This window comes from Physcomitrium patens, chromosome 16 (genome assembly GCF_059467195.1).
Source record: "Physcomitrium patens ecotype Gransden chromosome 16, ASM5946719v1, whole genome shotgun sequence".
Taxonomy (NCBI): domain Eukaryota; kingdom Viridiplantae; phylum Streptophyta; class Bryopsida; order Funariales; family Funariaceae; genus Physcomitrium; species Physcomitrium patens.
In genome coordinates, this window is record NC_143425.1 from 13,751,211 (window position 1) to 13,768,012 (window position 16,802).

General features: G+C 33.1%; 2 protein-coding genes across 2 annotated transcripts; both read right to left on the reverse strand.

The window, feature by feature from the left end:
• Positions 1–4,934: 4,934 nt before the first annotated feature.
• Positions 4,935–6,244, reverse strand: LOC112293663 (rRNA 2'-O-methyltransferase fibrillarin 1). Its single transcript, XM_024543349.3, has one exon. The coding sequence runs from the start codon at positions 6,076–6,078 to the stop codon at positions 5,137–5,139; it is 942 nt and encodes a 313-aa protein (XP_024399117.1). The 5' UTR covers positions 6,079–6,244; the 3' UTR covers positions 4,935–5,136.
• Positions 6,245–7,971: 1,727 nt separating this feature from the next.
• Positions 7,972–12,223, reverse strand: LOC112293662 (delta(14)-sterol reductase). The gene is made up of 14 exons (XM_024543348.3): positions 12,040–12,223; positions 11,593–11,639; positions 11,371–11,500; positions 11,105–11,175; positions 10,835–10,891; positions 10,536–10,627; positions 10,266–10,313; positions 10,015–10,138; positions 9,867–9,913; positions 9,520–9,601; positions 9,253–9,329; positions 8,961–9,080; positions 8,722–8,796; positions 7,972–8,442 (listed from the first exon to the last, which is right to left on the reverse strand). Exons 1-14 carry the CDS (start codon positions 12,068–12,070, stop codon positions 8,289–8,291), a joined length of 1,155 nt encoding a protein of 384 aa, XP_024399116.1. The 5' UTR covers positions 12,071–12,223; the 3' UTR covers positions 7,972–8,288.
• Positions 12,224–16,802: the final 4,579 nt, after the last annotated feature.

Below are 16,802 nucleotides of genomic sequence, written 5' to 3' on the forward strand. Positions count from 1 at the left end.
AAAATATAATAGATTTAATTCTAGGATGCAATTCATTGCAAAAGCAAAATTAAAAATGCTACTTCAAGGGGAGTTTATAAATCCTATGGAAATCATGGTTTGGTTGTCTCATATTGTCATGATAAAGAAAAAGAGAGGAAATAAACTTAAGGTATGTGTGGATTATTAAGATTTAAATAAGTACACTCAAAAGGACCATTTCTTATTATCTTTGATTACTTCTATAGTAGATAATGTGGTAGGTCATGACTTATACAATTTTATAGATGGATACTTTGATTATAATTAAGTATCAATAATTCTGTATAATTGGCACAAGTTTGCATTTATGTCACCTTAGAAAAATTCTATATATGTAAAAATTCCTTTTGGATTATATAATGATCCTTTAGCTTTTTAATGGGTCATGACTTATGTATTCTCATACCTTCTTTAAAAATCCATATATGTTTTTATTAGTAACTTTAGTTGTCAATTATTAAAGAATGATCACCTTAAAAACCTTCAATTATATTTCTAAATTTTTAGAAATTAAGAAATTATCTTAATTTAGAAAAATTTACTTACTAATTAAGAAGAAAGTTTTATTAGGATATATTAGTTCAAAATAGGGATAAAAATATGATCCTAAAAAAACAAAGGTTAGTATAAACCTACTACCCTCAAATGAAATAAAAAAAATTAAAAAAGATTTGAGACAGAGAGTAGTATTGCAACTTTGTTGATTTATATTTTATTTATACTTTACAATCAATTAAATTATTAAAAAAGACCACAAAATCTGAATGGAAATTTGAATATCAAGTTGATTTTGATGTAATTAAAGACAAATTGCTATCCTTTTCTTGTGTATTATTGTCTAATTAGAATTATCCTTTTTATGCCCATTATAATGAATTTAATTTGGCAATAGATAATATCTTATGTCAACCAAATGATAAGGGTGTGATCTATCATATTGTCTTTTTTAGTAAAGAATTGAAAATTCTTGAATGCAATTAAACAAATACAGAATTGAAATGTTTATTCATGGTCTTTAGTATTAAAATATTTTTTTGTTATATTTTAATAAAAAAATTCATTTATTATTATTATTATTATTATTATTATTATTTTGTAGTTCACATACTCTTTAATTATATTTTAAGAAAATTAGATTTAAAAAATAGATTAGCAAGATAGATGTTACTTTCTATATATTTTGATTATATAATGTAATACAAATCAAGAAAATAATACAAAGAAGTCAATTAACTTTCACAATTATCTATAACCATAGGTACCTAAGATATAAACAATAAACTATTTTTGGCCATTTTTTTGATATCATAGTGGCACTTATATGGTACTAATATATTGCCAAATTTTTGAGTATTCAACAACTACTCAATGCCTTATGAAAAAACAAACAAAAGAAGATTATAGTGAATAACATCTATTTTGCTCTTATAGCCAAGAAATTGTATTGTTGGAAAATTGATGGTATATTAAGACATTATTTTATATATAAAGAGACATGACTTGTTTTAGAAGCTTTTTATACACTTTCTTATTTTTCTTAAAAAATATTAGTATAAAAGTGGATAGTCCGCAACCTTTAACATACAACAAGAAAATAATATAATCTATTTACTTCCAAAATAAAAAAGTATAAAAATTTAGGACTCTTATCAAAGTATCTAAGATATAAATTATAAAAAAAATTTAAAAATAATAATGCAATCTTATATTATATATATATAGAAAAAAAATTTAGACTAAAATGGCTATTTCTAAATGCAAAAAGACTAGAAAGTCTTGAACCAAGATAGATCACAATAAAGATATTTACAAGAATAATGGAGACTTTACGTTTGCCTCCATTTATACTAAGTATTAAAGAACAATATGGCAATGTCTTATAGATCATGTAACACATGACTAATTTGTAGTGTGAGTTTTCAAAATGTGCACGACATGGCCAATTTGTAATACAAGTGGCTAAATGTATGACATAGAGCCAACTTACTGGCTAAGTTGTCAACCTACCAATTACTCACAAATACATGTAAAGTCTACAAAGCTTCTTAAAAAAATTCTAAGAAGATATTAATAATTTAACCTAAATTTATTTATTTCTACATAGTTCTATTTATCTAAGCAAGTATACTAATGAATATGGCTATTTGTTATAGTATAAACCCTCAATAATAATTCATTATCAAAATTAAGTTTAATTTTTTTCCCACAAGCTGATTGTATTTCACTTGTAAAAATAATTGATTGGATATCTTCTATAGTACTAGTTAAAAAGAAAAAAAATAGAAAATTAAGAATATGCATTGATTATGAAAATTTAATTAAAATACTAAAAAAGATTACTTCTCTCTATCTTTTTTCAACATCCTTTTAGACAAAGTTGTAGGATACAAGTTATAAACTTTTATAAATGGTTACTTAGGCTACAATTAAATAATGATAGCTCTTAAAGATTGGTATAGAACCATGTTTGTCATGCCTTAGAATACCTTCATCTTTTTGGTGATGCCTTTTAGACTATGAGATGCACTTTCTACCTTTCTATGAACAATGATCTTTTCTTTCTCAAATTTATCATATAAATCTATAATTGTCTTTATTAATGACTTTAGCATCTAATTTAATATTGATGACTATTTAGCTTATATAAGACAAACTTTTGATTAATACAAAAAGACAAAGATAGTACTTAATTCCAAAAAGACAAATTTGGATATAAAAACTTCTAAAGTCTATTCAAATTGAAACAATCTATGGTCACACTCAAACAAAAATTGTTTCAATTTGAATAGACTTTAGAATCTCAAGGATCCTACGACTAGTTAAAAGAAAAATTAAACACATATCATATGTTGTAACTACCAAATTGTAACATATTATTCTATTCTATTGTAATACCTTAGTGATAGCTGTTAAAAGCTCATTAAATCAACTTTTATGCAAAGAAAATAATAACTACCAAATTATATTTACTATTAGGCAAATTAGTATAATAGAAAGAATTATCTACCACCAAAAGAAAATATTTGACTATAATATTTTTAGTGGAAAAAATCTAACTTGTTACATCCAGTCATTTTTTATACAAACTATATGATAATGTTATATTTAGTAAAAAAGGCCAAACTAAGTAAGATGATAGTTAGTTGAGTTTTATTGTTAAAGGAGTTTTATCATAAAATAGAATATAAACCATGAAAAGAAAATTAGAAAGTTAATTATCTTTTTAAATTAATAAAAATAGCAAGTGGTACTTCTAAAAATAAATATTTAATGTACAAAAACTTATTTATTATATAAACACATCTTACTTAGTACAACCACATTAATAGGTTTTATATCTCCCAAAATTTCTTAGAGGAACTGATCTTGAACAAACAATGTAAGATAAGGATTAATAGTAGGTACTTAACCATTATTGTTAAGAAATAATATTAAATGTTTAATCAAACAGTATATAGTATATAACAAGGTTCAACCAATCTTGACAACATGCCACAATAGAGCATGTAGAGTCACTTTTAAAAAAGATAATAACTAAAAATATCATAAAGGCTAGGTATTTACGGCCAAAAATATTCTAAGACATTTATGACTATTGTTAAATTATTATTAAATATAAATTTGGATATAAATTTAATAAAATTATAAATTACTACTTCACATAAATATACTTTGGCATTGTATAATAATATGAGGTCAATTGGATTAAATTTTTAAAAGAAGTTACATATATATATATATATATATATATATATATAGATATATATAATTAAATTCTTGAATGGATGATAAAAAGTCGTTTACCAAAACTAGTTCAAACTTGAGTGAAAATGCAATGTTTTTTTGCATTATTATTTGGTAGGAATAAAAAAAAAATAGAATGTGGTATAAAAAGTAAATAGAATTTAAGTGAACATTGATTAATTTGGTATACTTGTGGACAGTTTTCTTACGGTGATTCAACTATATGGAGAAATTTTATGAAACTGGAACCGAAATAAGAGAATGATCCCATGTACTTGTTTATAGGAGGTTCTGTACAAGAAGTTGATGTCCAATGTATCATAGGATAATATTGATCATGGAAGTGAAGCGATGCAAAACGATGATCCATCATATTTTATTCAATGATGCAAAATGATAAAAGTCAAATAGAATTGTAACCTCGATAAAGAAATAAAAAGAAATAAAAGAGTGGAAATTTTAAATCAGTTCAGCACACGAATAGATAACATGATTATTGTATTTAGAATGAGCCTCTTGAACACAGTTAGAATCTCAAGCTATTCCGTAACTCTTGAAGTCCATTCTGATCACCATAGAACACTACGTATCTCTACATTTAAGTGCACAGATTATTTTCAACATTCCAAAAATCAGTACAAGATTTTATCAATACTGCAGCTTACGTTAGTAGAAGTGGTATGGTCCTCATGTGCAGCAGGGATCTATAACAAAAACAAATTCATAAAACAATGGGTTGCTTGCAACTGGAAATATGGCGAAGTCTTCGCTGTTCAGTGGACTTGCTGTGTAGTATGCAATCGACATACGTTTCGCAGCGATTCAGCTGGCTCAGTTCTTTCTACCATATATCCATTTGTCCTATGTGGGTTGCTTAGATTGTGATACGAGGTGACACATTAAGTGTTCGTTATAAAAATTTGCTTGCAACCGTGAGAACAGGTCATTAAAATTAAAAACTTTGATACAAAAAATTAATTAAAAAATAAAAAAATTAATGCATGTCATTTGACTAGAAAACAAACCACAGCCGTTTCCTCAGAAGGTTGCACAACGTTCCAGTACTCGTATGTCTCCACAACACAACTAACCATCAACACCATCAATCTGGCAAGGGTGATCCTCATGCACGATCAATCTCATCGTGGTGGTGATGCTGCTCAAGAAACTGTGTTAACTATGCCGCCAGTTTAAAAAAATAGGAATAGAATCCACGAGAGTATGCACCAATGACCACCAATGAGACTAAAATTATAAACGATGTCTTGACAGAAGCTGTAACAGGACATGCGCTCTCTGGGTGAAAATCGGTTCTATTCCAAAGAGAATAACCATGTATAAACTAAAACCTAACTAAGAGTAACGCCATACCTATGCACCGGAAGCTGGCTTAGCCTTCTTAGGTGCACGATAAGTACCAACTACACAAGCATGGTCCCTTTCAAAAGGCTCAAGAGTAACTTGCTCAGCAGGCTTGAACTGCTCCTTCTGCAACTTCTTCACTTCCGAAGCGAAAACAGCCTCGGCAGGCACTGTTGAGTCGATACAATTCGCCTTAATAGAGATGACGAAGTGACCACCGTTCTTCAAAAAGTTGTGCGCATTGATTGCTACAATTCGAGCTTGATCAGGCTGCGCAACATCGGCAAAGATCACATCTACCATACCGACCAACATACGGTACTTCATCGGGTGCCTAGCATCTTCAATAATAGGAATGACATTAGTTCGCTTCTTAGCCATGTTCACGAGGTCTCGCCCACTGCGGTGTGAGAATTCAACCGCGTACACTATGCCCGAAGGTCCCACTACGTCAGAAACGTGAGAAACCGTTGTTCCCGAAGCAGCTCCGAGGTACAAGACATGAGCACCAGGCTTGATCCAGATGTTGTCCACACCTCCCAAAATAGCAGCCGCGAGCTTGGACCGGAAGGGGTTCCACACTCGATATTCCGTCTTGGTTCCGTCCTCGTTATCGACCGAAATGCGTTTTTCTCCATACACACTCTCGCCAGGAACCAGATTCTTCGTCACGAGCGCGTCTTCCTTGGCCTTGGCAACAAACACTCCCTCGTGTCTGTGCGGCTCGATAATGACCTTGGCTCCTCCCTTCATGCCACCACCACCTCTTCCTCCTCCTCTACCACCGCCCCGCATTCCTCGCCCGCCTCTGTCGCCTCCTCTCCCTCCACGGCCTCCTCCGAAACCCCGCCCGCCCCCGCGACCTCCCCCATCGCCTCTCCCTCCTCCCCGTCCTCCACGGAAGCCGCCCCTGCCTCCTCCTCCTCCTCCTCTCGTTAATGGAGGCCTCATTGTCGCAATAACTCTGGGAAAACGCAATGCACCGTCTCGCACGAACAATTCCCCAAAACAATCACAAGTCGAAGCGGATGCGTAATGGAGAATTTGATGAGAATGAGGCAGTGTCGCCACGACGCGAGGCTTCGAGGAGAGCAAAAGCGACTGCCTGTAGGGGTTTAGGGTTTCATAAACCCCTCCCTCCGTGTGGACAAGACTACACACGGCACGGGCATGAGGGCCATTTCCTCGTGGAATCTCGGATATAGAAGTACCTTCTAAAACCGCTCATTGACTGTGGCATGTGCCTTGATCTTATTCTTCAGAAAATAAATAAATAAGTGAAGAAAAATAATCTGTTTATTATGTTTATTTTTTATTATTTTTTTATTAAAAATCCTTTGGTGGTTGAGTCACGGCGGTGACTCTTTCTGGGGACTTGCAGAAGTATGAAACAGAATAATGATGATGAAGTTAAAAATAAAGAACATATCAATTTTCCTTCACACACACACACACACACACACATATATATATACATTGAACATGTTGATTTCAAAGGATTTTATTAGTTTGTGTGCTCTGTAGAAGAAAAATATCTAAATCGATGCTTTAGAGTGAAAAGGTAATGTATTTCCCACCTTGCTGTCAAAGCTTCTGCTGACTGATGTCAATCAGGACAAAAGTTACATTTTGCAATGACTTGGGTACTTCGTAAACAACGATTTTTCATGAAGAAATGGCCAACTACTCGGCCCTCCGAGTCTATTGAAAGAATTGCTGAAGAATCTGATGTAGCAGTGAAGAGTTTAGATTATTCTGAGGTCTGAAACTTTTCTCACAATAGATCCACTTGTGCTTTAATTCATTTTATGTAAGTACCTCGAGCATGTTTGACAATGCTCAATGCATCACTTAAATTTCCTCCGAGCTTATTAAGTAGATCGGACTGTCTACTAACTACTAACTACTAACTAGTTGAAGAGGACAAAACTGCTTGAATTTAGGCCCTTCAGTGGATTGGAGGAGATACATTGGTTCACCAATAGCACTACACCCTCAATATCACGTTACAAACTAAGCCATTTTCTCCACCCTCAACTACTGCTTGTGGCACTTGTAGCATTTCTCTCCACTATTCAATTATGAACTTTTGTCGTGATTGTATCTTGGGCAAGAACTTAATTTGAGAGGGTTCATGGTATTATTGTCACGACACTTCTACAACGAAATGGGGCGTTCAAGATGGATTAAGTTTTGATCATGCACAATTTTGATTCAGTAAGGATAATCATGTCCACTTAAGATATGTTTCAACCTCTAGGCTGGGAAGAAAATCATCAATCGTCACCGTCAGCTACTTTCTCCACGGCTCCTCCCGAGTTCGTCGGCATTTCGTGTGCAATCAAAACATCAATGCTGTGTGCAACGTCATGCTATCACCTGCACTTCACTGTGATGTTTGGGCTCTGAGAACAGACATCTCCCCGCAAAGTTCTCCGACATCTGGTTACTGAGATCATAGATGCCGGATTAGAGACTTAGTAAAGAAATTATTTCTGTAGGAATTATCGATCAGGTGATAAAAATCCTACTGACATTGTCCGAGTCGGTGATGAAACTAGAATCAAATAACGACCTCATGGAATTCCCTCTAGAAAAACTGACCAACTGAGTGCGATGTATTGCATGGAGATTGCAGTAGTCTTCTTCAGTGTTTCACCCGAGAAGTGATATAAATAAAGACACTGTACAGCAAATTTATGTAATGATACTCATTCAGCACCACAACAAACCTTCACACCTCGTTCGAACTAAACTGTCTATTTTTGGAGTAAATCACTTATCTCAACTTCTTTCATCCTCGCAGGATGTACCTCTCCAAATGTGAAGTGTGGGACAAATTAATGAATTGAAACAAACACAACCTCAATTCACATTTTTGAAAACTCACTGCCTACATTTGGTTGAGTTGCACCACCAGTTTCGTCTACAAAATGTTTTGAAAGGGTTATCAATATTGGATAGTCATTTGTAAGATTCTTTCTACTGTTGAAGAAGCTATAATTGTTTGGAGTTTTCGCAGGATGTACCAGTTTCGCACACGATATGTTTTCTCCATTTCAATAGATAACTCTGAGTTTGAAGTGGTAGATATATTCTATCATGTTGACTAAACCTGATAAAGATTGTAACGAGAGAAGAGTAGAACCGATGATGATTGCCTAATATATGTATGGAAAAATTCTCCATGGAACAGCTTTGCAATACTCCTTCCAAAGCTCCTTATACTTGGTCGAACACCTCGCTTCATCTCTTCGCTCCCTCCACAGTAGAAGGATGAACAGATATGTTGGATAGAAATACGGCACTGGCGAGCTGCAAGGACGTGAAAAATCACTGCAAGAACATACGGAAAAAAATAGATTTCTTTCGCACAGTGCATGGTTTCCCCTTTCTTCTTCCAGTTCCTAGGATTAAGTAATATTACTTCCTGTGTTTTAGTTTGACCGTGACGAGACGGGTGCTGTACCTCAAATTGATACAATAAATGCAAATATTTTAGTAGACCCAAACAATTTGCAGTAAATTCTAAACTATAAGAATGTATATTTTGCAGATACTACTGCAAGAAAAACAACGTCAAAGATCACGCACCTTATGCCACACGGCAAACTGAAGGAGAAAGCCACCAAGATGTCTCCAAGATAGTTGCAATGTCTCGAGATTCCCCTGTAGAAGCAGAGCCTGAGTAATGAACATATTCTAGAATTGTGGTTCTCCATAAAATTCTTAAGATTAGCTCAGTACTGGTGCTTTCTAGCTTCATCAACCTTAAGAACTTGCAACGTGTTGAACTGTAAATGCATGTTAGTATCCGAATACAAGCTGCTCACCAACAACCAGAGACGAGCAGTCGCCCTCCAATAGCTTTGGCAGGTTTGCCCCATATTTTAACCTTTGGGTCTTGTTTGAACTTGTGTTTCTGCGTGTTTGCACTCCTGAACACTGCAAATCTGCCCCCAAACAATTAAAAGTCCAATATCCAAAAGTCAATGAGAATGGCACGTCAAAACTTCCTGGATTTAACCCTTTTATCAGAAGCACCTCTTCGGACCAACAGGAAAATTAAATGGACTAGACCTAGACATAGAAGAGTTGCAATAGAAAGCAAGAGAGAAAACACACCCAATAAGGAAGACCAGGACGTTCATTGCTGCAGCTGTCGGAGTAATATCCACGGAGTGCGATAACAACCACCAGGCCTACTTTGTTGACATGTGCTAAACAAACCACGGTTAGAAACATGTCGACGACAGTAGGAGAAGAAAGTGCAATCTTCACTATAATGATCGGACTATAGCTACAGTTCCTAAGACATAATATTGTAGCGCTTTCAGCATTTTTGCTTGAAACGAACATACGCTATCACATGAAAGATAAATTCAGTCGTACCTGGATACTGAATGTGAAAGGAATGAAGACTAAGTCTCCAAAGATGAGCATAAATCCGAAATTTTCAGCTATGATGTCCCACCTACGCATTACATTACATCGAACTCGGTACTGATCAGAGTGCTAGACACAGGGGCCAATTCCGTCCGTTTTTTAAGCAACTCTAAAGATATACTGATGTCAGAAACATCTGGTGTCCTCACTCAGTACCTGAACCAAGGATGGCACAGATTTTGCGCATAAATACAATGATGCAGCATGCCATACCCTAAGAACTTTGACTTAGGATCGACAAATTAAAATGAACCGTCATGCACAAGCTACAAGTCCAAGGTTGAAATACTCACGTTGATGTCATGTACTCCTCATGCCAGAAATAATCAAAAATGTATAACTGGTAGGCGCAGAAGTGCAAGAATGGTTACTTTACAGGTTAGAAGCAGTGGACGAATCAGCATAATGCGTCAAAAAAATGTAAGGACAACACAACCATACCGTGCAGAATAATTGAAAGAGTGCCATTGATGGAGACAGTGAGCCTTGTTCTATGTACTGCTTAGCAGCCACTGAAAAATCAATCAGCAGCCAACCCATCATACCAGCTCGAATCCAGAAAAACCTGTGTGAACCAACGGAAAATATCAAGAGTTGAACAAATCAGCCCTAAAATACCTTAATGAGATCATGACGTGATACATTTTCTGATTTCGAGATAATGATTCAACTAGCGTAGATTTAAAACTTACTTGAGGTCAAGGCCCAGAAAGTTTGGGTTCAATTGCACTCCAAGCCACCTATACGCAGTACAGTAGAGTGATCAATATAAAAGAAATAAACATTAATGGTCAAAACATACACTCTCGAGTAGATTCAGGATGCCACAAAGAAAATGGCTCTAAGATATATTCCACAACGAAAACCAGGCGTTAAAACGTGCATGGATAGATCTAGCCACTATGCATCATACACAAAGACCGAAATGAGATAAAAACGTAACGAAGTTCAAGAAAGTATACCAGTCCTCAATTATATTGCCAGTCGCGTGGGATTTAAGAGATTCTGAGTTTTCTTTGGTGAAATATCCCCTCAAGGTCAGCCACACAGACATCTATTTCAAATAAAAAAAAGTGACAGCAAAACATCAATTATCCTGGAAGAAGACAAACAGTTCCCTTTCAACTTCAATTTGATACTCAAGGACTAGATACTAGCATTGCTCACAACTGTTAACTATGCTCAAACAACACATCAGTTACCAAATGACAGCACCAATAACAAATTCGAAAACCTTAGTCCCTCAATGGACTTTGCTCACCATCAAACAAAGCACAAACGTGGCAGTGCACATTTTCCCCCCTCTATCTGCAATAATCTTTTATGGGCATGTAAAAATTGTTAGATAATGCTGTATGTGCTCTAAACAAGGACACGCCAACTTAATGTAATGATGATCAGATGTACAAGCTATGACATCTCAATCCCGAAAACTGTGGATTCTAACCTATAAAATGAAGAGCACGCGATCAAGTGCACTGTATTCGCAAACAAAGTACCGCTATGATTCAAGTGATGGATAGAGAATTACGGTAGGTGAAATGTAATCAAATTTGATTGCGATACCAAGTCCAGCAAGCATCACCACCAACGAAGCCAACCCTGAATCCGTGATCAGAAAAGCCATATCAGGTACATTTTCTCACACCCTTGTGGAGATTGTCATCAAGTTCCAGATCAAATTGCAGCCTTTAGCCAATTTGCAAAACACATGACACTTCATACAAATGAAAGGGGAATATCCTCTACGTCATAGCAAACAACTACAATTTGTCGATATCAAGAGAAAACCATCACCATTGCATTTATAATAGACCCTCGTTTTGTCCGCTAAGAGTGTGCCAGCGATCGTTTGCCCCGGCAAGACAGCGCCCAAGAGCGCTAGTATACCAAGATAGCCCAACACCACGCTCATCAACACAACTAACTGTACACACTCCCACGTATCCCGTCCCAATTAGATACATTCAAAGATCACAAAACAAACGAACGATCAACCTAAATCCAGAAGGAATGTACCTCAACACCATCAACTTTCAATGGTTGATACAGCTCCATGAATGCCCCTGCATACGTCAGAATCTCACGAGTTTACTACATGCAGCCATATTCAAGTCCAACTAAGAGCCCGACTTCATCGGGATACGGTACGACAATCACCGCACAATCTACAAGAAGACGACAGCAGAGAAAGTACACGAGTCAAGCTTTCACAGCAAAACTCACACAAACGAGTCAGATGACTCCGCCATGCAAGAGAAATCCTTGCTTCTTTTTCCCTCTCGAATGGGGTATTATCAAAAGGATTCTTTAAACCCAGAATTCACTCACAACCCACATTGCACACAACCAGACTAACCAAGCCCCTCTCCAAGGACAAAAGAAACCCATCATGATCACGAGGCCTAATAAACCATTATGGTTCAATTCGCGCATTCGAGAGCGAGAGGGGAAAGAAACCCACACCTGGATCCGAGACAACACTGAATAGAGACATTGCACTGACGCTCGCTTTGTCTCGTGCGCAGATTTCAGCAACACACTGGCAAGCTTCACGTCACCTCGACGCATTCACTCGAGCGATCCTGCACACAGAGCGAGATCGCTACACAGTCCTTCTCCCCACCCCACAATGCACAGAGTGATTGGGAGAGAAGGAAAGAGTGAGACGAATCAGCGAAGGGCGGTAAGGGAAGGAAGGGGATTGCGGGACCTGGGGTGCGAAGGAATGCGATCGCACGCGGGCCGGCACGGATTCCGGGACCACGGAGAGGGAGAGAGGGTCGCGAAGAATGCGTGGAGGAGCATGGCGGTACTTTTACCGGCCTCGCTGTACTCTCTCTCTCGGCATTGGGCCCTCGATGTGGCCCTACAACTGGCTCCGCCATCGTGGGCCGTCGGATCGTAGATACCGATCGGATTCAATCCGAACCTACGATCCAATGTATGGGAACGTATGTTTGGAACGTAGGGGAACCAGCGGGATCGGGCAGGTTGGGAACGAGTTTCCAAGTTTAAACCCCCAAGGGGCTGTCTGGATGTATGCTGAAGTTTGTTCAGGGGGGCTTGTCTCTCAATCCCAAATCCTTCAATTCCCGAATGATATGTATGCCCCCCAAATTCCTTTAACAAATTAACTCCCAAAATCCTTTCACAAATTACCTCCAAAATTTCTATAACACACTAGCTTTTACAGGCATTATTCCCACCACCACCACCGCCTAGGGAAAAATCTGCTCTATCATGTGTTGCATAGCACACAATTTTCTCTGTTTCTGTTTTGATTAATTAATTAATTTTGGCTTCCTTTTCCTACTCTTGTTTTAAGGGATGAACTCTCTTTGCTAAAGTTTCAAACTTTTGTAATAACAATTTTTTACTATATTATGACATTCTCGGATAACGGCTTGTTCAACCATCACTCTTGCTTCAAAGATTTTTTTTTTTTTTTTTTTTTTTTTTTTTTGTTGTCATACAGAACAGCACTCAATGTACACGGTATACTTTGTTTCCAGGGAGAATTTTTACAACTCAAAAAATTTATTCATTCATTTTATAGACATAGTTACCCTAAATCAACATTTAAGATTATACTATAGCCAATCTATTTTAAATTAAAAGATTATATTTAGCTAACATGTCGTGAAAAAGTGTGACATAGCAAAGATGCTATAAAAGAAATTCAACACATGATAATAATATAAAAAATTGAAATTCTTTTTTATTGATTTAGAAAAAATCATTTTTAAATTTCATAAAATTGACTAACTAAATGACTAAAAGTAATTCACAATATTAAGGTCACTCATGCCATAATATCTAAAATTTGAAAGATATTATTATTAAAAATCCAATAATAGAATGTATATATTTATTAATAAGTTTAAGATTAATTTTTAAATTTCTATATTTAGATAAAATTTACTAAAAAAATATTATAAAGATTCAAGATCAATTTTGTCTTAAATGAGATGTGTTTGAGTCCTATGATAGTTGATTTAAGTTATTTAAAGAAAAAAAAATCATTTGTTATTTTTACCTCTTTTACAAGTGCAATATAATGAATCCAAGTCTTATTACATATAATATTATTTTTGTTTAGAAGCTTTTTAAGAATTATGCTTGAAGTCACATCAACAATATAAATAGAATTAGTTTTTTTATAAGTAAATTTACTGTTTTAGTCTCTTTATTTATTTATTTATTTTTTCGATTCCATTAATTTCTTGTAAAGAGAGAATTAACTAATGTCTATATAACTTAAAGGCTCCAAGTAAAAAAAAAAAAAAAAAAAAAAAAAACTTTTTAGTTAATATAATAGCAATGGAAGTCATAAACATATGTTTTGTATGGTAAAAAAAAATACAAAAATATATATTACTTAATAGATTTTAATATCAATATTTTTGGATTCAATATTAAAGTATTATTAAAAACTAAAATTATCTTTTAAAAATAGATTAAAGTATTCTTTTTTTAATTCTAAATAACTACAAAGATAATATTTCTCTTGAACATCTTTTAAACCACATTCAAGTATGAAAAACGACAATCCTTTATCTTCAACAAATATAATTTTTAAAATTTAGCCTTATAAAAGATGGCACGATGTGTAATCTTTAAGTATACTATTATCACTACTTTAATTGTCTCATTTTTTAGTCCTTTTAAGACAATTTCAAAAACTTTGAAAAAAATGATATTCTTCATATAATCCAAATAGTAGCCTTGACATAAAAATGTGATAAAAAACTATTTTTTTAAAAAAAATTATTTCTTCTACTATAAGATATGCACTTAGAGAAAGTTGTTGAAGACCTTAGGAATGATGACTTCTTGGATAATGATGCCATGTAGGACTTAAAACCATAAATTTTAAAATTCATTATATTTCAATCCTATGGATATTTTAAACCTACTCACCTATTCATAGGAGCAATTTGTTTTCTACAAACTTGATATAAACAACATTATTAACAAGCACCTTGAAAAAAGATTCGTTTAAATTGACATTAATAAGAATAACAAGTAAGAGATTTTAACAAAATGTATTGATAATATCTTTAAGATGATCTAAACTTGAGAATAATTTGTATGAAACAACCAAATTTTAACGTCTTTTTATTATTAATCTACAAAAGATATAGAATAATACAAATATGATCATCATAAATCAAATGATAACAAAAAAAATTGATTACTTTTTTTAACATATTTTTGTGTGCATCTAGTGTCAAAGTGTTTCAATCAATAATTTTTTGTAGGTTTTCTTTAAATGTGTATATTACTTTAGAAAACATCTTGAATTAATTAAAATTATTAAATATTAATCTAAAGATATTTTTTATTTTGTATTTTGATCCAAAAAAATATAGATCTATTATAAAATATTAGCTTGAAGAAGATATCCTCATATATTTGAATTATAAATTTAGATTGATCCTAATTAAATACGTAAAAGCATCAAATTTTAATATTCAATGATAATAGAATATAAATAATTATCAAGCACATGAATTTCAAAAAACAATAAAAATAAATACACTCTTGTGTCACCCAAAAAAATTAGATATTTACTCAAAACTAATTTAGTGTTGAAACTATAATAACTATTGCCAAAAAACAAGAAGACTAGAAATTTTTGAAATAAGACTAAGGACTAGAAAGGTATTAATAAGAGTGAAGGCTTCATTCTTGCCTCTATATATACTATCTAATTAGGAGCTATATAACAATATTCTATAAGACCTCCAACATATGTCCAATTTGCAAGACACATATTTTAACTTATAAGGTAAGTTTCTCATATGGTTAATTTTTTATATAAACTATCAATACTTGCAATACATATGTGAGTCATTAATTCGACTCACTAGTTATTTTAAAACAAAAAGATGCATTTAGAATGCTTAAAATCATAATATATGGTGAGTAGTATAAAAATCCTTAGAAAAATAAAAAATTAGAATGTTAATTGTAGAAATGGAGTCTTAATAAGTCTTGGAGGTAATTATCTTAGTAGATTTAATATTTTTATTTATTATTGAGTATTAAAGATTATTTATTAGGATAAATATTTATATTGGTCTAATATATATATATATGTATTATTTATAATTTTTTTAAATATTAATTAATAATTAAAAGAAGTATGAAAAAGAACCTCATGTCTTTTTACTTATTTATATAAAAATTAGGATTTATAGTATATTTAAATTAATTTTTTTATTATAAAAAAATATTAAGATAGGAAATTATAGGTTTAAATTGATATTAATATTATAGTATTATTTTAAGAATTTTTTTATATCTTTTATTTCATTTAGAATTTATTTAGAATTTATTTAGAATTTTTAGATTAATTTTTAAGACTTTGGTAAAAATGAGTTTTACTATTTTGGAAGCCATTATAAAGAAATGGAGCAAGAATTGAAGGCCACATAAGGTTTTTAGACTTATTAGGTATTTTTAAACACCATAATGAAGTCAAAAATATAAAAACATTGGATCTATTAGTAGAAAATAGGAGGACCAATTGCTAGTCTAGTCTTTGTAAGAAAGGAGATGCACAAATTCCATATGGATTGTAGCACCTTGAAGATAGTTAGGAGGATAAGACTAAGGCCTTGTGGCCTCTCTTAGAGATCCATATACACTATTTGTGAGCCTTGATGAGACTCGAATTCTTGATTTCTTAAGCAAGTTATCTTTGAGATAAAAATTATTTACTTAACTTTTTTAATATTTATCTCTATCTTTAACCTATTATAACTTATTCATAATAACTTGGATTTATATGTTTTTTATGTCATTAAAAAGATAAAAATATTATCTATCTAAAAATATATTTTTCATTTTTATTTTTTATAAGATAAAAATCTAATAAATAGATTGTGATTAGTTTTATAGTGTACAATTGTTTGATTGCACTTGTTTCACTTATTTTGTATTGTACTTCCTTTTTTTTATTTTTTCTACTTCCACTTTATACTACCAATTATAAAAAACTCTTAATTAAGGCTATCTTACAATTTTAGTTGAGAAGTAAAATTTAACACGACATTCTGGTGTATTTGCTAAGAGATGGTACTTTTGATAGTGTGTGTAAATGTTAAGTTGCTTGTTGTAATTGATCTTACTAGATTTTTTTAGTGAATAATTCAAGTAGCTCTTTATCATTGGTAAATATTCTACATCTCTTCATTATTGGTATAAACAAAACATTTCAT

What these genes read in the sequence shown, in the direction of transcription:
- LOC112293663 (XM_024543349.3), bottom strand. Translation starts at nt 6,078, where the DNA reads ATGAGGCCTCCATTAACGAGAGGAGGAGGAGGAGGAGGCAGGGGCGGC.
- LOC112293662 (XM_024543348.3), bottom strand. Translation starts at nt 12,070, where the DNA reads ATGTCTCTATTCAGTGTTGTCTCGGATCCAG. An exon ending in GAGGAGTACATGACATCAAC is followed by an intron (nt 9,602 to 9,866) that starts GTGAGTATTTCA and finishes TGTAATGCGTAG; the next exon opens with GTGGGACATCATAGCTGAAA. An exon ending in CTTTCACATTCAGTATCCAG is followed by an intron (nt 9,330 to 9,519) that starts GTACGACTGAAT and finishes TCAACAAAGTAG; the next exon opens with GCCTGGTGGTTGTTATCGCA.